Source organism: Ictalurus furcatus, chromosome 13 (assembly GCF_023375685.1).
Source record: "Ictalurus furcatus strain D&B chromosome 13, Billie_1.0, whole genome shotgun sequence".
Classification (NCBI taxonomy): Eukaryota; Metazoa; Chordata; class Actinopteri; order Siluriformes; family Ictaluridae; genus Ictalurus; species Ictalurus furcatus.
Genome location: NC_071267.1, coordinates 14,099,646 through 14,124,425, shown reverse-complemented (window position 1 = coordinate 14,124,425; position 24,780 = coordinate 14,099,646). Strand labels below are relative to the sequence as shown.

The following is a 24,780-nucleotide window of genomic DNA, read 5'->3' as shown; positions in this document are numbered from 1 at the left end:
TCATGTGACATAGCTTTTTTTTTTGTCAAAGTTAAAGCCCCCTTTACTACATTTCCACACATAGATGTGTTAAAAATTAACACAGAGATTAACACAGAGACAAACAACACAGAGACAGAGACAAATTAACAAGAGACAAACAAATTCAGGTGACATTTATTAAAACCATTTAAACGTTTGACAGATGTAAGAATTGGACTTGATGCATCTTCTTACAAATCTCCCTGCCATTTGGGAAGAGAAGAGTCCTGCTCCCTTCCATTTGAAAAGCTGTAAAAGAGTAAAAAATGTGTTGATTAGTTGTTAGTTACAAAATATGGACAAATGCCTTTGGGCTTCAACTGAGAAACTGTGTTACAGAATCCCAAATTGTGTAATTTCGGAAATGTGCTCTCCACTCTCCCAATGAACAAAATGGCGCTGTAGACTCACCAGGAAAATCTGGCTAACTTGCGAATATTTATTTTCCTGTTATTTTAGCACCTCATCACCAATTTTTTTGCAGAACCAATTAAGTCAGCCAACATTAGAGAGATAGTGGAAAGCATTACAACCTAAACCCCATCCTCTCTTTTTGTCATGTAAACCTTGTGAAGAACTTTTGGCCTTGACATTACTGAGCTAGCTAAGTATCGCCACTGACTGTCTGCACCTGTCAACCAGCATTAACATTCACAGAATACATGAAGAAACACGGCCCTAACCCATGTTGAAATAGTAATAACACGAAAAGTGTGTAGGATACTAACAAATCCTTTCTGATAGTGTAGAGATAGTATGGTATCAATGGGACTCTAAGGCATACTACTGTACTAAACAAGTGGGTATCTATCATACAGTCTAAAAATAGTACATGTGGGATAGGGCTACATCCAAAACTACTGCATAGAATAATGCATTATACAGGTTATAATGTGCGATTCCTCAGCAGTATGGCATTTTATTACGGTACAACAAGTAAATAGTTTGCATTGAATCTTCATATCAACATTAAAAGTTTTCAGAGACAATATGCATATAATAAATCATTTCTACATTTGATTATCAACATTGATTTCAAGCATCATGAATTACTCAAATACACCCTGAATGGGTACTTTTCTGCCAGTTCATTGCATGGCATGTCACACACACACACACACACACACACACACACACACAGAGAGAGAGAGAAAGAGAGAGAGAGAGAGAGAGAGAGAGAGAGAACCTGGAGGAAATCCATACATACACAAGCAGAACATTCCACGTTATGAAGAGTAACCCAAGCTTTGGCTTAAAGCATTGGCCTTGGAGCTGTGAGACATCAGTTCTACCCACTACACCACTTTTCTACAGAAAATAAACTGCGTATGATTTATTAATCTGCATGAGGTGTCATTTCTATTAGTGGCAGTTGCCGACCACCTCTGTGTCCATGCTTCTGAGTTCTGAGTAACCTGGCTGCATGACTAACTGGAGATTGAAAAGGTGTTTGGGGGGGGCCAAGAATTTCAGTAAGACAGTTCTGTCAGCTGGCTGATATCAGCATCAGTCACAAAAAATTATTTGAACAACAAATAGCTTTATATCAGACTAAAATTAAATATATGCAATTATACAATTAACGCTCAGATGTCTGCAGTATAAGACTGGTCTTATATAAACCCAGTTTCAGGATAGTAAAACTCCAGCTTGTACATGAAACATTGTAATTCTTTTTATTTATTGCACAACCCTTATTCATACCAAGATCATCTTTTTCAGTTACCATTTAAAGACACATTAGCATGTCTTCATATTGCAAGAAGCACCATACAACTATTTGAAATCGATCTTCCATGATCCATCCATCCATCTTCTATACCACTTTATCCTTTTCAGGGTCACGGGGAACCTGGAGCCTATCCCAGGGCGCATCGGGCACAAGGTGGGGTACACCCTGGACAAGGTGCCAATCCATTGCAGATCACAATCACATACACACTCACACACCCATTCATACATTACAGACACTTTGGACATGCCAATCAGCCAGTCAGGAACCCCCCGGAGCATGGGGAGAACATGCAAACTCTGCACACACAGGGCCACGGTGGGAATCAAACCCCCAACCCTGGAGGTGTGAGGCGAACGTGCTAACAACTAAGCCACCGTGTGCCCGATTTTCCATGATCCCAAACAGAATTTAAGAATAAATTAATAAATAAATGAATACAGTCAAGTATGGAGGATGAAACATTTGTTTCTCTTTGTGTTTTTTTGTGTTTGTTAAAAACTCAGACACTTGTCATTTACTTTCTTTTCTTCTCATCTTTTTAGTGAACCTGAGAATAAATTAGATTAACTATTTAATCATGTGTTTATGTGTAAGTTTTATTTACTTGTTTTTTAGAATAGCAAATGACAGGAAGAGAAAGATGACATCTTCAGTGATCTTCGATCAAAAATGTGCTTCATGTAATATGTACAGATCACAGCCAGAATTTTTTTCTGCAAAGGGAAATCTTTCTACACAGCCGCAGTGCCATCTAGAGATAGGCAGCATTTTCCCAGGAGGTAAAATGCATTTAAAGAATCTGTTTTTACCTGGTATTATTAGCTACCTGTTAGGTGAACTGCAGCTGCAATGAAAACATATGACAAGCCTTTCCCTTCCCAACAACTAACCTACCCTTTGTGAGTGAACTTTTAGAGACTAGGGGCAGAGCTGATCGTCTTTGTCAAGGTTTGCGTCCAACAGACACAAGTGCAAGAGAACTGTATAGGAATAACCAGGAGAGCTACAATTAAACAAAGGAGTGTTTAAACACACACACACACACACACACACACACACACACACAGAGAGAGAGAGAGAGAGAGAGAGAGAGAGAGAGAGAGAGAGAGAGAGGAAGGGACTTGAGGGGGTTCCTGTATAAATACTCAAGTGCTGTGTGTCTAGCATAAATACATTTATAAGTATTCAATCAGAATTGCAGTATGCATACGCAACACCAGGGACAAAAGCTTATCTACTGGGACTGCATTATTACAGAGTAAAACAGGTGAGTCAAACTAGATACAGTATTTACAGTATTTACAAAATCTTCATTACAGTATTTAAGTAAAAAAATAATGTATTAAAGAAGAGCTAGAGGGCTATGAATTAAACTGAAAAGTGGATGAGCCATGGAAAAAAAACACGCTAATGTGGGAAAACATCTTTCAGCTTTTCTGTACTTTGTCAAAAAAAAAAAATGAGGCATCAACTCAGTATATTGTTTAAAGATCCAAGTTGAGGCATGTCAGAAAGAAAGAGAGAAAGAAAGAAAGAAAGAACGAATCCCAAAATCCAGGTAGGTCAGCATCAATCAACTCCCACAGCACTCTCCCACATAGCAATCGTATCAACCTGGCAAGGCCAATCTCTCACAGTGTAGGCACACACAATGCTTTTAAAGCAGTCTGTCATAAGCTCTGCACTCAAATAACACCCACTCACAGTATCCAATACTGGGAGAAGGTAGAATTTTTGCTGCAGGCTGTGTAAAGTGGCCTGCAGTGAAAAAAGCATCAGTCGTGTCCCTGCTGCTCCTTGATGCTCTTTTAAGAGAGGAGAGCAGCAGAGCAGAAGCTGGCATTCTGAAACTGAAGTCTGTTGCTGTGTGGTGAGAAAGAGAGGGGACACCATATGGTCCCGCTTCCAGGCACATGGTCATTTTCAGAGATGAACAGCTTAGAACTTATATAAGGAAGTAACAGGAGCCCCAAGGTGTATGGTGTATGGAATGGACAGTCATCCATTGGAGTCTGATGCTAACATTACAAAATATTGTCAGAAAGGTCCTTAGCTCCCAGTTCAACATTAGCCATCCACTGTTCCTACTGGGTATAAAAGGGACAGCCTAGCATAGTAAGCTATATATAGGACTCTATACTGGTTTGTACCATGGTACCTTGTGCCTTGTTTCTGTATTCCTAGCTTTTTATATGATGAATCAACCACTATGTGGGTTAATATCCCTGATACACTTACATTTTAATGAGATGCTATATAAAAGATGTCAGGATAGACATTTGAAAAGGTTTCTCTCCATTCTCCCATTCTGAGATAAAAATGAGAACTAAGATGGTAAATATGTATAAAGCTTTACAATAAAGCAGCCCTTAGTATAAGAGAGAGGAAATGATACATGACAGCCATTACACTAAACACATATCAGTGAGATGTTCCTACACATTCATCAAACCTTAGGCAATGACTGTTCTATATTTCTACACATATACTAAGCAAAAAAAAAAGAGAAAGAAACATCCTCTCACATTCAACTGCTTGTAATTCCAGCAAATTACATGTGTAAATATTTGTATGAACATAAAAAGATTCAACAACTGAGACATAAACTGAACAAATTTCACAGACATTTGACTTACAGAAATGGAATAATGAGTCCCTGAACAAAGGGCGGGGGGGGGGGGGCAGTATTAAAAGGAACTGTCAGTATGTGGTGTGTCCTCCAGCTGCTTTAAGTACTACAGTACATCTCATCCTCATGGACTGCACCAGACTTGTCAGTTCTTGCTGTGAGGTGTTACTTCACTCTTCCACCAAGGCATTTGCAAGCTCTCGATCATGTCTTTTGGGACATTATTGCATGTAATTTTCCACTGCAAGGACGATCAGCTGTCCTTTCTGTCTCCCTGTAGCACTGTCTAGGACGTCTTACATTACAGACATTGCAGTTTATTGCTCTGGCCACATCTGCAGTCCTCGTGCCTCCCTGCAGCAAGCCTATGGCATGTTCACGCAGGTGAGCAGGAACCCTAGGCATCTTTCTTTTGGTGTTTTTCAGAGTCAGTAGAAAGGTCTCTTTAGTGTCCTAAGTTATTGTAACTGTGACATTAATTCCCTACCACCTGTAAACTGTTAGTGTCTTAAGGACTGTTCCACAGGTGCATGTGCAATAATTGTTTATGGTTCATTGAACAAGCATGAAAAACATTGTTTAAAGAATTTCCAATAAAGATCTGTAAAGCTTATTTGGAATTTACAAAATTGTCTTTAAAATACAGTTTCCAGAAATTGGGACGTTTCTTTCTCTTCTTTTTTTTTGCTGAGTTTCTAAATACTGTACATCTGAAGGATTCAGAATTTTCCTTTCTTTCTCAAAAAAAAACCCCCAACACAAAGCAATTAGTATCTAAATACATCATGGGCCTCACAGTGATACAGTGGGTAGTGTTGCTGCCTCACAGCTCCAGGGGACATAGATTATTAATAAAAGATTTGGCAGGGCATTTCTTCCTCTGTTCCATTGTTTTCACTGAATGATTAGCTATTTCAATGGACTATACATAGAGTTTCCCACCCTCTGCCAACATTTAAAATTGTTACAGAGATTCTATCCTGAGCTCGGGTTACTGTGTGGAGCCATGCAATTGGTGAGTTTCTGCTACACAAAAGAGTCAGCATCTAATGCTGTTTTCTCTCCGCTCCAAGCAGATGTACATAATAAATGTAATAAGAGATGAACACCCTATTAAACAGTGAAGCATGTGGTTGGTTTACTTGGAACTGGACATACATATTTCCTAAATAACTTTAATACACCAGCAAAAACTCAATCCAAATATCAGAGTATCATTAAAACAAATCATGTTTGTAGGTAAGTAAATATGGCTAATTACAATAATCAACTCTTGGATTTGATTTTGTCACTTTGCAAGTTTCCTCTGCTTCCATTTTATTATTTTACTCTGCTTTGTGTTGTCATAAATGGGCATAACATTGATGAACAATAATATGGCAAATGCGAAACATAAGCTGTTTTGGTTGCATTCTTGGGAAAAGTCAGACAGCAAAAGTTGGTGTCATACTGTAGTTTTTAACTGATTTTAAACCATCACAGAAGTGCATGTGCACCTGGGAAAACAACACTGACATGTGGCTCTGGAAGACTGCAACTCTGCAAGCTTATGTGGATAAGTAAGCTGATTAAAGATCACATGACTTGTAAGGTTTTTCAGTGCATTTACATTCAAAGACCCAACAGTACTGCATGTCTATTAAAGACTTCTGTCAGATTTATAAACTAATCTCTAAATGCACTGGCCTCTGTTTAAAGAATACAAACTCAGTGCTAAACAAATGATCCCATAAGAATGTTTGGCCCTCTGTCTGTCACGATTTGGAGGCGGAGACAGATGCAAGTACAGATAGCTTTAATACAAAACACCACCAAACACAAAACAGGAACTAGTGGCAAAACACTAAGGCTAGGAACAAACATAAAACAAAGACCATAAACACAGCCGCAGAGACAATGGTAAAGAAAGACAAACACAAGACAAGGAGTGCAGAGCAAACTATGGCTAATATACACATAGGTGAACTGATTCAGGTGCAGGTGGTCATGTGACTGTGAGGTGCAGTGGCTGCTGGGAACTGTAGTCCAGAGCTCCTTCTCTGATATTACATGACACTGTCCCACTGTTATTATATTTGCTATGGTTATAAATGTCACAGTTATGAATTCTGTTTGGTTTGCATTAGTTTAGAAATGATACATTTTATACTCTCAACAACTGTTCAGGAGTCATTCATAAGGTATTCATTTGTCTTTTTATTTATTTATTTATTTATTTATTTTTACTGTGTACACAAATGCATTTGCATTGCTTACCTTGCTTTTTATTGCTGATGCTGCTGAAAGTGTATCTTTTTAAGCTTTTTAATGGAATAATTCTCCCCTGCAAAGATGAGGAATATATTTTATGGCACATGTCTGATCCACTTGATTAAAGAACTCTTCTGCTAGGCATTCACATTAATAAAGTTACTAAATATAAAGATGAATAAAAATAAGTATTACGTTTCAAAACATGGAGGCACAGCGGGTAGCATTGGGGCCTGACATGAATTCTGCACGCTCTCCGTTTTTTCCTTGTATCTATTCTCTGGCTTTCTCCCACCTCCCAAACATGCTGGCAGGTGGATTAGCATGGTGTGAATGTAAATGAATGAATGAATGAATAATTTGGCATATTTTGCACAGTTTGTACAGAATTTTACTAACCCCGGATGCTGATTTCGAGTCACATGACCTGAGTAGAGAATATTTGTATGTCCCATCTGTAAAATTGAAAATATAAATAATTTTAGTGGGGAAAATGTGAAATTGTGTTTTTGAGTCCTAATGCATTAGGAAATAGTAATGAATAAATTATCTTAAGGGTTTTTATGTTCTTGCCATTTAAAGCAATAGAACAGGGGTGTCCAATCTTATCCACGAAGGGCCGGTGTGGGTGCAGGTTTTCATTCCAACCAAGCAGGAGCTACACCTGATTCCACTTGTTTAATCAGATGATCTTGGCTTTCAGTAGACTCAGGTGTGGCTTCTGCTTGGTTGGAATGAAAACCTGCACCCACACCGGCCCTTCCCGGATAACATTTGACACCCCTGCAATAGAACCTATTGAATACATATTGAACGTTCTATATGTATGCCCAATCTATATATTGGGCAGGTGGGGCTCAATGGTTAAGGCTCTGGATCCTTAAACCTCTCTGCATCAAGGATGCTGTGTCATGGCTGACTCTGTGCTCTGACCACCAGACCACCAGTTCCAAACAAGCTGGGATATGCGAAGAAAATAATTTCACTGTGCTGTAATGTATATGTGAAAAATAAAGGCTTAATCTTTTTATAATATTCTCTGTTAGCTAGGTAATTGTTATTGTTCAACACAGTACTACATACTGTATATAGACTACCTGTATAAGATTTTTCTCTCAAGAATAGAATATCAAATATAGAGAATTGGAGCAGCCTGGACTGCAAATCCTGTAATATCTTTTTGTACTTTATTCCACACCAGAACTGTGTGATGGTTGGTGCTGCACTGTCCTTTACTGTGCCTATTGTCCTGTTTAGTAATTGTTGTACTGTCTTGCACTGTTTGCACATGTTTATACATGTGCACTTTATGTGTATGTCTTTGTAGTCTTATTTAGTTCTGTGTAGTCTCAGGTAGCTTTACGTTGTGTTATGTAGCACCATGGTCCTGGAGGAACATTGTTTCATTTCACTGTGTACTGTACCAGCTCAAATGGTTGAAATGACAATAGAGCCACTTGAACTTCAACTATAACTTGAAATCCACTCCCTTCACATTGTTCCTCTATAGAAAAGGCTCAATTGTTAATTATTATATTCATTAGCTCTTACCATGTTTGTGTTTGGTACAGTACACACAGAATACACACACACAGGAATTAGGCAATGTGGGTTACTGTGGTCATTCCAAACAATGTTTGTGTGTTTCAAATTCTATATGAAATAAAAGAGCTGTGGTTTTTAGTATGCTATAAGATAAGTAAAAAGAAGTATACGGTATGTAAGGAGCCAATACTACTGAGCTTGTTCAGTAAGCACTCATGCTCTGAGAGTTTAATGTAGGCCGGCTCATTAAGCCTTTGTGCTGATAAATTTGTGGAATGAGTTGAGGCAAGGTGAGTCACATAGCCTTTGTGATCCTGCATTCAAGATCCATGCAAACTCACTTTTAATGAAGCAGGCTGAGACAACAATATAGCCACCAAGGTAAACAATGTCTTACTAATAGCTATTTTTAATAATGTAATAATGTAACAAAAATTTTCACTCAATCTGCAGAGGCAAAATTTTAATTCTCTCTGTCTCTGTACCAATATCACATTCAAATCCGATGTAAAAGTAAATTTTTAACAAAATATTCAAGTTTTTTCACTCTCTGACTTAGTAACCACTTTATCTTGGTCAGGGTTGCATTAGATCCAGAGTCTCTCCCTGGAACACTGGGCATGAGGCAGGAATATACTCACTGTACACTTTAATAGGAACACCTGTACACCTGCTCATTTATGCCGTTATCCAGTCAACCAATCATGTGGCAGCAGTACAATGCATAAAATCATGCAAATACAGGTCGAGAGCTTTAGTACATGTTCACATAAAACATCAGAATGGGGAACAAATTTTATGTCTGTGACTTTAACTGTGGTATAGTTGTCAGTGCACATGAACATTTCTGAAATACTGCAGATGGGCTGGTTTGAGTATTTCAGAAATGTTCATGCGGCAACTCACCTCTCACCAATGCGCTTTTCCTCGTTTAAGACACACACATCACACAACACAAACTGTTGCTTTCTTGTATTTCTTAATGTATTGCTTTTGTATCATTGTACAACTTTTCTTCGGGGTGACCAGACAAATGTCCTTACAATATTAAAATTGTCATGTATTTCTGTCTTTATAGAACTATTTCTCCTTAAATGTATCCACATCATTAACCACAGATAAGAACCTTCTGATCAGTAATTGTTTTTCTAGCTGGATAATTTAAATTTTTGTAAGAGATAAAAAAAAAACAACCCTCAATATGTTTTCTTTATTTGCACCACTTTTCAGTAGGAAAGTCAAAGAGTCTTAACTGCTGCTGACTCAGATGGAGATGCCATGGTATTCTGCCAAAGGGCAATTCTTTGATTTCATGTCTTATCATACGAGCAGAGTGTAGATACAGGACAAAATGATCCTTCATACATTATGGATGAACATAAGAAGCATTATAAACGAGTAATAAGTTTTGAACAGAGCTGAGGAATATTGCAAAAATGTTGGCATCATCACTGATTAGACAGAGCTGAGATCAAGGATGGAATTTATTTTATTACATTTAGTGCATTGAGGAATGGCTGAGAATGGTCTTTTTAGTGATGCAACATGTGGCAACTGTCTTTCTCAAAGACACAATGCCAGCCTTTTAAAGTTTTACTCAAGAGGAACCATAAAACCTGTTGTATTGAGGAAAAACAAGGAAAAAGTATTGTTTCCTAAATAAGCTTTTGTAGATTGTGCCTCTGGTTGCAAGGCAGCACTAAACTCTGAGCTCCATATACCTCACACAAAACAAAAAAGCTATATGTACAAGCATATGATAGAAATGTGATGAAGCACTTCTATCTGGTGGTCTAAACATGGAAAGTATAGGTATAAATGGAAAAATAAGTGACGCCAGTGTAGATATTTATCTTATGCTTATAAATACTTATAAACTCACAACAGACTCACATAAATAATAAAAAAAAAGAGCCTAAGACAACAGCTGAGTACAGCAGAGGGCAGCACAGGCACAGTGCAGGATGAAGGAGCATCCAAAAAGTTTTGGAGAACTAAACGTCAGACCTGACACAGCTATTCTAGTGAGAGCATCTTTAATCGAAGTGTTGTAGCGTTTAAGTACTTTATACCTCAAACAGCATCAGACAGACATATGATAAATAATAACTATGTTGGTAATATATAGGCATATAGGTATACTATATGCTCTATTGAATTCTGCAGTACTGCATATGAACATTTTATAGCATCTTGTAGATGTGGGTTTTTGTTTCTTTGTTTTTCACAGTTCAGTCAGCATTGATAAGAGGTTCTCTACCACTGCTATACACTGCAGACTGAAGGAATATTCTCTATTCATACCTGACATAACTAGGTTGCTGTGAGTATGTGCAAATAGGGTTTAGCTCTGCAAGTTATGAGAATGGCCCTCTCAGTCCTCTGAGGTGTAATGACACTGAGATTACAAGCTAGGAGGTTAGGAATTATGTTGTATGTAGACAGACAGGGATGTTATCTTAAACTTCACAAAAATGTCATGATTCACAAAAAATATCTTGAGAAATATCATGGGAGAGCTTAAAGTCACTTCTTGAATCAGAGTAGGATTTAAAACTCCAGAATCTATCATCACTCAACCATTTTCTTCTCAGGAAATAAAAACTTATTTTGCTAGATGATATCATAGGGTTTTTTTGTTTGTTTGTTTGCTTGCTTGCTTGTTTGTTTGTTTTTTTAGGCCAAATACTCTAAAAAAAACTTTTGGTATGTTACATGAGTTTGCCAACTGAAATGCATTCGAAGTTGCAAGCCAATAGACAATAAATAAGTAATCTAGACATGAAACACATTTTTTGTTTTACTATTAAAGGGGAAAAGGCAGAAAGGAAAATATTAAATAAAGCACTGTCTAGTGCTCCTCATCTCATCACTTGTACATGGGTCTTGTTTGCAATGTTATAGTCTGTGTAGACATAGACCCTGTTTTCAAATTATACCTTAAATACCTTGTGTATATCAGAAAATATTGTGTCTTTTTGACTGTGAATATATGTTTGCCTACATTAATCCTGCATACGAATGATGTGAAAGATTCTGTCAGAAAGATCAGACTTTAAAATATCCTTGTATAAAATTTTTACAACTGTATAGTGAATTCTCCTACACTTATTTGGCAACATCACTATACTTCTACAGACATGTGAAATATTAATGGTAAAGTATAATTGCATAAGCATCCCATGGAAATACCTGTTCTAATTTAGTTTTCAGATACATTAATATTAAAAAAAAAAAAAAAAGTGGTCACAAGATGTGAACATCTAAAAGGCAGGTTAATATTTCAGCAAATTCCTAGAAGTGCCACTGCATCTGCAATTTGGTGATGTGTTTGTGGTATTTGAAAGTCTGTACAAACAGCAGACGAAAGAGATAAAAGGCAATAAACAGTGAGAGGATCAAAGCTCAGACCTCAAAGTGGTCTTGCCCACTAAATTAGTCTGGGGGAAGAAGATAGCTCAGTAATAGCATGGTTCATTACTTTCAGCATGCTCAATCATTCATAGTAACCGCCAATAATACCTTTGGATATTTCATTTGCATGCCACCTCTTGTGATCTGAAAATATTTTTATGAAGTATTTAAATTCTCATGAAGCGTAGGCTAGGGATCTAGAGTTATACATAAGTTCTCGTTTTTAAATTGTTTATAATGTGTTTTTTTCAGTGGATAAAGAAAGTGAAATTGCAGTATTCGGCCCTAAATTTCTAATTCATTATTATTGCCATTTCTGGGACTGATGATTAGTATAGAATCTGTTTGGGTTTTTTTTAGGGATATTTCCAACTTCTTTCTAAAAGTGTTTTTTGTAAGGCATATTGTATTGCAAGGAATGTGTCTATCAGCCAAAAATGCCTTAGATTTGAAATATGTTTATCATTATTTTAAGGCTTAATGTGATACCTTGGGTCATTTCCCAGACAACCAGGAGACAGTTAACATTCTGATTTAAATGTAAAAAAATTTTTTTTTTTAAATATGGCCCTACGGGAAGCTTAATAATTTATCATACAGCATACTGTAATTCACTGGCTGTTGGGGTCAAATATTTACAGTATTTAACATTAGGTCTCTGTTAGATTGAGGTAACCAGTGGATCCTAAAGTAATTTTAATATGGCTGATTAGATGATCATCCATCCATCCATCCATCTTCTACCGCTTACTCCTTTTCAGGGTCACGGGGAACCTGGAGCCTATCCCAGGAAGCATCGGGCACACGGCGGGGTACACCCTGGACAGGGTGTCAATCCATCGCAGGGAACAATCACATACACACTCACACACCCATTCATACACTACGGACACTTTAGACACGCCAATCAGCCTACCATGCATATCTGGGGGAGGAAACCGGAGTACCCGGAGGAAACCCCCAGCAGCACGGGGAGAACATGCAAACTCCGCACACACATGGCCCCGGCGGGATTAGATGATCAATTCCAATTAAATAATTAAGTAATTAATTAATTAATTCTAGTGCACTCTTGGGCATTTCACAACTCCAAAAATCAAAACAGCAAAAGTTCTCCACATTATTTTTGATACATTTTATGCACATGTAAAAACGTGGAGGATGGAGGAATGTAGGAGGAAACCGGAAATCCACAGAAACCAATTAGAACTCGACATAGACAGGATGGAACCTCTGGATGGACCCTGGAACTGTGCCAATCGTACATCCTGTAGATTTAAATATTCAACCACTCTTTGTCTTTAAATTAGAAACATTAGTTAGCTAATAGCTAGCGAATTGCTTCATATGCATGTACCTATTTATCCTGTATTTTATACACTTGATTTTTCAAATCAACAATCTAAACTTAAAGCCTAGTTCACACTACACGATTTTAAGCCCGATTTGCAAGTCGCCAACAAAAACCCTTTAATCGAAGGCAACTAGTAGAACAATCGGCAGTCGATCATTATGTGTGAACTACTCAACGACACAGATATTTGGCATGCTAAATATCGGGAGCTGTCGGGCGACTCCACATCCTGTGGTGTGAAAAGTGTCGTCACTGGCAGTGATTGCAGCGACGAGCTACAGCCAATGAGAGAGCAAGGCATGGGGGGACGTCACCGTGAGGAATGGAAACACGCGAAACCTATGGCAGAAGCATAAAGGAGAGAAACTTTTTAGTCATCTCCAACTCTCTCTCTAGCTTGTGCGATGATTTGTGCTGAAGAAACCTCAAAAAGGAAAAGACAAAGAAAGTGCATGAAAGTATGGATTAGCACACGTGGGCAGCAGGGATTGTGTGTACTAATGATGTGTCGTTCATAAACAATTCGTTCATTTTGAACGAATCTTTAATATGACTCGGGAACATTAATTAATCATTTCTGTTTCTCATAATTCGGCCTTGGTTGCATTAGCCTATAGTTTTATATTTATCGTTTATTAAGTACTAGATGTGTTGGGGAATTTAACATGTAACATTTGAATTATATTCTGCTGAAATTAACGAAATGGCTCGAAAAAAAGATTCGTTCATTTTGCCGAACGAGATTCAAAGATCCGAGTCAGTAAAATGATCCAAATTTAACATCACTACTTGGCACAGCCCATGATGTGACGGTTCTGACGGCACCACACTGTAACTCATACATATGATTATCGTATATATTGTAAAAAGTTTGGTTAAGTGGACACGGACGCGGTAAACTGACCTCGCTATTGGCTTTAAAATGAACTAGATTTGTGAGTTTGACACTTTTTTTTAAGGCCAGATAAAAAAAATGTCTGGGAAAAAGAGGATGTGAGGTCAGCCTAACAAAAGCATTTCAGAGAACAATTTGTGTAAAGTTATACCAAAGTAACTTAATTAAAATTTTATGTGTGCATGCACCAGGGGGTTGCTCATGTGAGAGAGAACTATATTCAAGCAGCTGTCTATATGTTTCTCACAATATGGTTCCAAATTGTAACTACATTTATTCTCTGTAATTTTATATTTAATCAGTCAATTTAAACAAACTCATTAACAGCTTAATTTTCCAAGGGAGAATACTTACTTTTCAACAAACTCTAACTGTTTCATTAAACTAGATTCATAATGTCCAAACCTGCCCTTTCATTGCCTTCTGGAAGTAAAGTTCAAGAATCAAAGAATCCTGATGTTTTTTTATTTTTTATTTTTTTAATAACTTATACTGTATTTAAAATATATATATATATATATATATATATATATATATATATATATATATATATATATATATATATATATATATATGTGGTGCTTTTAAATTTATTAAATCCTTATCAAATCTTAAAACAATTTGTCAAAATAAAATTCCAATGGCTAGATTACAGTGGCAAAGTACATGTGATTTCTTATTATTTTATTTTTTTTCAAGAAATGCTATGACACTAAATGTCACAATTATGCAATAAGTCTTATGATTACCATGGCCATGAAAAGTGAATAAACTAAACACAACTCAAGCAAGAATGCATACATTTAGTTCATTTTCATTCATTGACAGAGTTTGACAGGACAACAACACAGCACATCTGCAACACTATGTGAGACAGGCAAGTGAGCACAAACACTTAGATATTCTTCAGAATTACACAGCACAAAGGAATATGCAACAGTAGAGATTAACACAATACACATACATAGAATGCTCTACATCCTCTATAGGCATGGCTGTTTTCCCAGCTTCTGAGCAGATAGGCAATAGGCTATAGGTCATTTTACTAGGGCAGGATTGCTTTATAGAGGACAGACTCTGCTTTCTGATAGAGGAAGTTCCGTGGAGCCTCTATTTTCATGCTGGTTCTGCTCTTCGTCCTCATCAGTCTTCTCCAGGTTGCACATGTTCATGGGCACATGGGTAGCAATGGAGGACATCTCTCTCAAGTTACATTCTGTTTGTGTGATAGGCCCTTTGTTTGAGGTTGGGTTCAAATGGGAGGAGTCAATGCTGTTGCCATTGCCTTTAAACATCTGAATCAGGCATTTCCTGAACTGGGAAAAGACAAAAGGCATGAGGAATGAATTAGCATTGAGTTCTCACATCAAGGAGTTTTGTTTGCTGGGAAACAACCTAGAAATATGTGTACAAACATAATATAAACAACTTGATATATACCTAATTATAAAGGCAAAAAGGAAAAGGTCACCATGCAGGCCACGGTCAGCATAAGGACAAGAGAACTCTGGTCTTAATTAAAGAAATATATATGATCTTAGATTAAATGTGGATACCCAATCAGCATACCCATTTGTGCTTGTTGAGCATCTCAAATCCAAAGTTGTAGCTGCAACTATAGTAACAAGCTGCTGAGCAAATATAAACAGTCCATATAGTGTACTTGTGGTCCAATATCATGGAAAAAAGGGATCACGTATGACAGAACTACTGTCCTCCGAAAGTACAGGAACAGCAAGGCCAATTGTTTTTACTATACACTGAGACAATACTATAATATACTATTTGAGACAATATATTAGAATTTCAGCTTTTTCCCCCTGACATTTAAATATAATGTAGATGTGTTAAATAACTTAGAACATGGCACATTTTTTGGCAGAGCACCAAATCGTAGGTGAACAAAAGTATAGCAACAGATATTCTTAAAGTAAATGAAAGTAAATAATACTTAATATTTGGTTGCATTTCCCTTGGTTGCAAAAACAGCATCAAGCCGATGACCCAGTGACATCACCAAACTGTTGCATTTTTCTTTTGTGACTCTTTTCCAGGCTTGTACTGCAGCTACATTCAGTTGTTGTTTGTTTTGGGGTTTCTCCCTTCAGTCTCCCCTTCAGGAAGTGAAATGCATGCTTAATTTGGTCAAGGTTTGGGGATTGATTTGGACAATCTAAGACCTTCCACATTTTTGCCACGACCAAGTCCTTTGTTGTGTTGGTAGTCTGTTTTGTGTCATTGATATGCTGCATTCTGAAGTTCCTCTCAATTAGATTGGATGAATTTCTCTGTTTCTGTAGACTTCTGAATTCATTCTGCTGCTGCTATCATGAGTTACATTATCAATAAAGATTAGCGAGGCCATTCCAGAAGCAGTCATGCAAGCCCAAGTCATGACACTACCTCCAGCATGCTTAACTGATGAGCTCTTATGTTTTGGATCATGAGCAGATCCTTTCTTTCCCTGCAATTTATCCTTTCCATCACTTTGGTAGAAGTTAACCTTGATTTCAGAACTTTTATAGCTCATCTCTGTATTTCTTTGTGAATTTCAATCTACCCTGTACAGGTTGTCGGTGATGCAACTGACTGTTGTTTTGGGGGGTTTCTTTACAGCTCTCACAATGTTTCTGTCATCACCTGCTGTTGTTTTCCTTGACTGACCTGTTCAGTGTCTGGTTGTTAGTACACCAGTGGTTTCTTTCTTTTTTAGGACATTCCAAATTATTGTATTAGCTATGTCCAATGCTTGTGCAATGGCTCCGATCAATTTTCTTTCCTCAGCTTCAAAATGGCTTGCTTTTCTCCCATAGATAGCTCTCAGGTCTTCATGTTGGTTTATCCTTTTTAACAACAAATGCAGTCTTCATAGGTAAAACCCAGGGCTCAAACCAAGAGTAGACATTCAGCACTATTAATTGTTTAAACAATCAATCTAACAGGGCACACCTGGGCAACAACAAACACCTGTCAGTCACATGTTCCAATATTTTTGATCATTGAAAAATAGTTTGGTTTTCAGTCAAGTTGTTTAACACATCTAGATAACGGGAAATGAAAGCTGAAATTATGATCTGTCGTCTCATATTCATCTTTAGATATGCTGTTTGGTGAAAACAAAAGAATTGGCCTTTAACCTTCCAATACTTTCGGAGTGGATTGTATTTATTGCAAATACTGTCACATTGTGAGTTTGCTGGAAAGTCTCAACGTGTATGTGCACATGCACATTTAAGTATCCAGATGTCTGTCATCACACATATGTTTCTAAGGGATGAATTAGATCCACATGAGAAGGTCTCTACAATGTCCTTCAGATTCTGTCCAGACCAAAGATTATTTAAACAGAATAGTTTTAACATTTGCAAAAGAGTCAACTAATATGAAAATTTTCAAAAGGAAGTAAATGTTGTATCTTTTCTTATGATTCCATTCATATTTACATATTTAGTGCTCTCAGATGAGACCCTATGAGAGCTGGACATGCCCAGAATAAATCAAATGAACATCTATCACGGCTGAGACTTCCCTACTTTGGTCTTATTAAGCATGCATCTACATTTTAAAAAATGCTGAATTATTAACATAATCCAGTCACTGGGTTGAGCCATTGAGAATTCTCGGATGACTGGCAAGTGGTGAAGCGAATCTATGCATTTATGTAATCAGCCAATCATGTGGCGAACAATGCAAAAAATCATGCAGATACAGGTCAAGAGCGCCAGATAATGTTCACATCAAACATCAGAATAAAGAAAATGTGTGATCTCTGTGACCTTGATCGTGGCATGGATATTGGTAACAGAGGGGCCGGTTTGAGTGTTTCATAAACTGCTGAACTCCTGGGATTTCACACACAACATTCTATAGAGTTTACACAGGAAGATGTGAAAAACAAACAAAAAAAAAATTTTGAGTAAGTGAAAGTTCTGTGGGTGGAAATGCGTGTTGATCAGAGAGGTCAGAGGAACATGGCCAGATTGGTTTGAGCTGCCAGGAAGGATATAGTAACTAATTTAATCACTCTTTACAACCATGGTGAGTAGAAAAGCATCTCAGCATTCACAAAACATTGAACTTTGAGGTCAGAAGACCACAACAGCAGAAGACCATGTCGGGTTCCACTGCTGTCAGAACAAGAATCTGAGGTTATCATGGGCATAGGCTCACCCAAACTGGCCAAAAAAATCACGTGGACTTTTCCAGTCACAGAGATCACACTTTTCCCCATTCTGATGTTTGATGTGAACATTAACTGAAGCTCTTGATCTGTGAGTTTATGCATTGCGCTGCCGCCACGTGATTGGCTGATTGGATAACTGTATGAATGTGCAGGTGTTCATGTGTTTCTAATAAAGTGGACGCTGAGTGTATACTAAATATACTAATGTATACTAAATGTATACTAATAAAGAGTGTGAATATTAACATATATTGAGAAAATTTGCTTGAAACATTTTTAGCATGTAATTTATTCATTACTTATTCATTATTCATATATCACTTCACAATTTTGTGATTCATTTAGAGTTCCTTCCAATTTTTGTGCTAGACTATTTACTTGCAACCATTACGTGCACATAGGCACAGGCAGTGGGCAAAGAGAAGTACATGGCAATAAAGCCAACAGTGGCATACCTGCTTGTTCATGAACACGTAAATGATCGGATTGTACACAGCTGCAGTTTTAGCGAAGAAGGCTGGTGCTGCTGCAAGGCAAGGGTCAATATTGATGGTTGGATCAACTGTAACGAGGATGGAGAATGCTGCATAAGGTGTCCAGCCAACCATATAGGCGATAATCATTACAATGACCATCCGCGCCACTGCCTGGTCCGGTTTCCGAGCATTACCTAGTTTCCCATGAGCATTGGATACCTGCAAGAGCATATCCCATTATTACATCATTTTATAGGAGTTTACTCTTGTACTGTGTTATAATTAAAACTGTACAAATGTTCCAGTGTCCTAGAACAATCAAAATAACCCACCTTTCTGAGTTTCTGCATGAGTTTGCCATAGGAGACAGTGATTACTCCAAGTGGAAGGATAAAGCAGGTGACAAAGAAGGTGATTATGTAAGTATGGTCCTTGTAGTCTCTTGAGTACCTTAATGAAGAAAGCAAAGACTCAGAACTCATTTAAACATCTGATATAACATTTCAAGATCAACAGTACGCAAGTTTCATATATTGAGCCATGTCAATCTGACAACTAGAGCTCACTGGCAGTTATAGCTCTCTTTTTTCATTTAAAAATGAGAAATAGAATGACAAACAGCTCATACATGCTAAATGTTTGAAGAGATTATTAAAATGTCATGTAAACATTATTTCTTATCAGTGCCCTTGATGCAGATCAATAAGCCATAACTGCATTAAAGACAGAATGTTCAGCTGATACAAACATCAGTATTAGTTATCTACATAAATAACCTTCAACATAATAAGGCAAATTTGTGTTAACACTGAATACATTTATTACATTTACATTTATTCATTTAGCAGACGCTTTTATCCAAAGCGACTTACAAATGAATAACACCTTTCAAAGCTGCTAAATGTAAAATATAAGGTTATTTTGAGTGTAATTATATCAACTGATAAAAACTCTGCATAAAGCTTTCAGCTTTAAGAAATATGGGTTCGTTTTCTGTGACATTATTATAAAGAATTACAGTGACCTTTAGTGGAAACATAAGAAAACACAACTTCAGTTTACTCATATTAAAGAATGCTATTTTGACTTGTCAGTTTGTCAGTGTGAGAGTGCAGCATTTGTGTCATGTAAAATCATTTTGGGAATTTAATTTATGAGTATTATAGAAGGAGGGGGAGAGTCACCAGTTGGGTTCACAAGTAGTGCCAATCTTGCTGACTGTGTAGCTGTTCCAGCCAAGCACTGGAGGAATAGTACAGACGAAGGAGAAAGTCCAGACAAACAGAAGACCCAGTGCTGCATGTTTGACTCCCAAACGGACATTTTTCAATGGGCGACAGATCACAAAGAAACGCTCAAAAGCCAGGATTGCCAAAGACCAGAGAGCAACAATCCCTACAAGGCAAAAAGTTTGTTATATGTTACACTGTCCTGGAAGTCAAATATAGAAAAAATGGCTTTAGACATTAATCTCAACTACATAATATTAGTAAAAGTATAAATATTAGCATTTATACTTTTTCTTTTAACTTCATTCATACAAAATACATTTATTCATTTCGCAGACACTTTTATCCAAAGCGACTTACAGGAAATACAAGCAAAGCGATATATCAAGCGGACAACAATACAAGTAGTGCTACCATATAAGATCTTTTAATTAAGTTCTAGAAAAGGAAAGTGCACAGAGAAGAGGTGTAAGTGCAAGAGTAAGTTTTTTTTTTTTTTTAACAGATAATGTGGAGATGGCGTTATAGGGGTTAGTTAGGTGTTCACAGAAGAGGTGGGTCTTTAGCTGTTTTTTGAAGATAGTGACAATATGACAATAAAAATAGAAAGAAATCAACTACATGCTTGAGTTTGTTCAAAATGTTTTCATGCGACCAGGTTTAACCTATGATGTCAGGGGGTTAATATTACTATACACATATAAGCCAAAGAGAAAGATATGTATGATTTAATTTTGCCAACACTTAAAAAAAAAATGGTTCTTCAATGGTTCCTAAGGGTTCTTTGAGTGGTCAAGTGTTCTTCCTTTCTAAAAGGGTTCTACTCGGAACTTTTGTAACTGAAAACCCTACACTCTCCAAAAAAAGGGGTACTTAAATGTACTTTTCCTTGTCATCCTACATTTTTCGGACCTTTAGTTTGGAAAGGTGTATCTTTAATTTGGAAAGGTGCAAGTAGAATACCTTTAATGTGTTACTTCAAAAGCTAATTAAAGTCGTAGAATCATACTTAGGGTAGTACCTACATATGTACCTTTAATCATTTAAAAGGTACTCTACATGCACATTACCATTTAATAGATGCACACTAAAGGTACAATAGATGTACCACCACAATGAGAAGAAAATGTACCGTTTACTACCATTTTTCTGAGACGGTGCATTGAATCTCTAAGGCTTCCCCAGAGCAACAAGCTGGAAAACCAAAGAGCCAAAAACTGAAGGAGTTTATTTAAAATATGTTGACTCTGACTAAATTTACCCGGACAAACTTTGTTGTCTTAACTCAATAAATGTCCTTGGTCTCAATCCAACATCTACATCTTAGATCTTTCCTCTAAGAAAGATCCTCCAAGTGCTGGACCACTGAGCACATCCCGTGCATGCACACGTTACTTCAGCACCATAACAGCGCAGGAATTCAGACTCACCGAAAAAAGTCACTGCGAATCCCTCCAGGACGCACGCCCACCTGCCCAGGAAGAAGTAACCCCGCGCGTTGGTCAGGAAACTGATTGTGCCTCCGACCAGCGACAAGCAGAAGTCAGCCACAGATAAGTTGACAATAATGTAATTCAGGGGCTGTCTCAGCTGTTTAAATTTGTATGTTACTATCATAACTGTGGAGTTTTCTGCCAGCGAGAGGGAAGTCACTGCAAACATCAAGCACGCAATTAACGTGTAGTTCCAGGGCGCAACCGAGTCGAGAGGACCGGCGAAGGGATCCCGAGGCGTCGCCACTTCTGGAGCGTCGGTGTGGGACCCGTTAACGGAAGACAGGAAGGCGTCCATGCTGACGGCGGTGGACATCTGTGCAAAGTAGACGGAGAAATTTCAGACAGACTCTTAGCGCTAAAACTCGACTGGAAGTCTACAGGTGACTCAGTTTTAATAACTTTAATTAACTTCATTTATTAAAACGGAAACACTTTACCAAATGTCTTCAGACTACAAGGATCCGTAAAAAGGACAAGTGAGAGAAGGGCAGAGCTCACAGCATCATCTCCTCCTCACACTCCGTGCTGTCCCAGCCGCATGACCGTGTTTATATAGGAACTCTGAGCGGCCATTTCCTCTCCAAGCTGTGTGATAAAGGGATGAGCTTTCCCAAAACCATGCATCACCTTACAAAACTTACACTGTAGACACTTTTGATGCTTTGGGGAAATTCGTTTAATTAGCAATGAACAATCTGTTAATTAATCAGTTAACAACAACACGTCAGATACTCCTGCTGAAAGGGGGGGGGATATCACAGAAATTCTAATGGTTTCCACAACAAATACCATTAAAACAATCAGCTAATCATTAAAACCATTACAATTACTAGCACTAGAAATAACATGGAACCAACAGAAGGCAACAAATTACCACTAGAGACCCACAGGGACTATTACAGTTTCCATTAAAACCTATACAATTCCCATTAAAACCACTACAAATTCTATGAGGGTTTCTATTGTTTCTTTGTTTTTCAGCAGAGAGAGTAAACCTTTAAACAGAACAAAGTATAGAACAATGTTTAAAACTATTACATTTAAATATTTGGTGTTCTCATGCATGTGGATTTAAGAAAATATGAAAGTATACCTACTTATTTTTATCTCACATACTGTGATTTGCAGCATGACGTGAGATCCTTTTTTAACATATGGTCTTGTTAATTACCTAGGCTATATTTATTAAGCAGATAAAGAAGCTATGGATAGCAAGTGTAATATATGGATGTGTCTTGTGTAGATTATGAAACATTTTCTCTATATCTGTTTTCTTCAGATTCAATATTCCTATCTCTTATCAAAGGTGCAAGGAGTGGGCCTTTGCCACATAGTTTGAAGCACACAATTGTCAGTGTCTTTTTATGCTGTAGAATTAAGAATTCCCCATCCAGGGAACTAAGGGGCCCAAACCTGTTTCAGGAAGAGAATGCCCCTGTGCACAAAGTGAGGCCCATAAAAACATAGTTTGCCAAGGTTGGTGTGGAGGAACTTAAGTGCCCTGCACATAGCTTTGATCTCAACCCCACTGAACACTTTTGGGATGAATTGGAACACAGACTGCGCACCAAGCCTTCTTGTTTGGCATCAGTGTCCTACCTCACTGATGCTCTTGTAGCTGAATGAGCTATTTATAAGAAATCCACAGCCACACTTCAAAAGCCTTCCCAGAAGAGTGGGGGTTATTATAACAGCAAAGGGGAACTAAATGGGATGTTCAACAAGCATGTATGTATGTGATTGGTCAGGTGTATACATACTGTAATTTTTATCAATATAGTGTAGCACAACCAGTCTACCTAATAGGATGTTTTTGGGTGGCAGAGAACCTGGAGGAAACCCACTTGGACACAGGAAAAATGTGAAACGCCATAAAGACAATACTCCTTGATTAGGATTGAACCATTATAATGTTGTTTATTTTTTCCACATTTTCTCACCCAACTTGGCCCTGACATTTTCCACCAACTAGCTAAATTTCCATAATGGAATACCTCCCACCTTTAGATCTTGTGAATGTAGATTCTTGAGGTACTGTAATTACAATGTGTTTAGAGTTTTGCTCATACTGTAAGATCTCAAATATATTTATTGCGTGAATGCCAGCTGTCCTCTGCGTAGGTAGCATATTGTATTTTGTATCAATTATAATTAATAGTTATTTTGTATTATTGTATTAATAGTGCATTGCTCAGCTATTTTGTAGAAGTACTAGATATAAATAACAATAAAATATATATCTCAACATTATACAACACTGTCTACTACCATCTGTAAGAATCTCAGTGGACATCTACAAACATCTATGGTCTGTAGATTCCCGATGGGAGTTTGGATCCATTTTGTCCTAGCCTTTTATCAGGATCACAAGTTTAATTTGAGTAGAGTCCATGCTTTGCAGAGGTTCTCAGATCTCTCTGATGATAAATTAAGTATATAAGTAGTGCTAGATAATTCTATCTATCTATCTATCTATCTATCTATCTATCTATCTAGCTAGCTAGCTAGCTAGCTAGCTAGCTAATTCTTTTGTTTTTGTTATACACTGAAGATGTTTGACATCAAAAGATTAATATGAGTCGACAGATCAGGATTTCAGCTTTCATTATCTGATATCAACACCTTTGGGGGCAGAGCACCCAGTTTGTACGTGAGCAAAAGTATTGGAACAGATGTTCTTAAAGTAAATAACACATCATATTTGGTTGCATATCCCTTGCTTACTATAACTGCATCAAGCAGGTGACCCACTGACATCACCAGACTGTTGCATTCTTCTTTGTGATGCTTTTCCAGGCTTGAACCACAGATTCCTTCAGTTTTGTTTTTTTTGCTTTGGTTTTTTCTTTATGCTCAAATGGATTAAGGTCTGGTGATTGACTTGGCCAGTTTAAAACCTTCCATTGTTTTTGCCCTGATGTTGCCCTGAACTCAGCTGTTGTGTTGGCACTGGGTCAATGTCTTGCTGCATGATGAAGTTTTACCTCCCAGGTAGATTGGATGCATTTCTCGGTAAATTGGTAGACAGAATGTTTCTGTAGATTTCTGAATTCATGCTGCTGCTACCATCATGAGTTACACCATCAATAAAGATTAGTGAGTCTGTTCCAGAAGCCATGACACTACTTCCACCATGCTTGACCGATGAGCTTGTATTTTTTTGGACCATGAAAAGATCCTTTCTTTCACCACACTTTGGTAGTTTAATCTTGGTTCCAGAACTTCTGTGGCTCATCTCTCATTTCTATGTGGCCGTCTGATTCTTACTGCTAATGAGTGCTTTACATCTTGTGGTATAATATTCATGTAGTAGACATTCAGAGCCATTAAATGTTTAAACAATTAATCTAACAGGGCACACCTGGGCAACAAAAACACCTGTCATCACATGTCCCAATATTTTTGATCACTTGAAATATGGGTGGGTTCAAATAAAAGATGCTATGTTTTACGTTGTTTAACACATCTAGATGTAAATAACAGGACATTAAATCAAAAATTTTGATTCTATTGTCTTATATAATTTTTTTGATCTCAAACCCAAATGTAGAGC

The 24,780-nt window shown here is 37.4% G+C and overlaps 1 protein-coding gene across 1 annotated transcript; it reads right to left on the bottom strand.

The window, feature by feature from the left end:
* Positions 1-14,896: 14,896 nt before the first annotated feature.
* Positions 14,897-21,522, bottom strand: valopb (vertebrate ancient long opsin b). Its single transcript, XM_053639850.1, has 5 exons — positions 21,162-21,522; positions 19,687-19,897; positions 18,835-18,952; positions 18,482-18,721; positions 14,897-15,159 (listed from the first exon to the last, which is right to left on the bottom strand). The coding sequence occupies exons 1-5, from the start codon at positions 21,520-21,522 to the stop codon at positions 14,905-14,907; spliced, it is 1,185 nt and encodes a 394-aa protein (XP_053495825.1). The 3' UTR covers positions 14,897-14,904.
* Positions 21,523-24,780: the final 3,258 nt, after the last annotated feature.

Excerpts from the sequence above, each read along its gene's own strand:
- valopb (XM_053639850.1), bottom strand. The coding sequence starts at position 21,522 with ATGGACGCCTTCCTGTCTTCCGTTAACGGGTCCCACACCGACGCTCCA. Across the intron at positions 18,722-18,834 it reads TCATGCAGAAACTCAGAAAG|GTATCCAATGCTCATGGGAA; the intron begins GTGGGTTATTTT and ends ATGCTCTTGCAG. Across the intron at positions 15,160-18,481 it reads ACGTGTTCATGAACAAGCAG|TTCAGGAAATGCCTGATTCA; the intron begins GTATGCCACTGT and ends GTCTTTTCCCAG.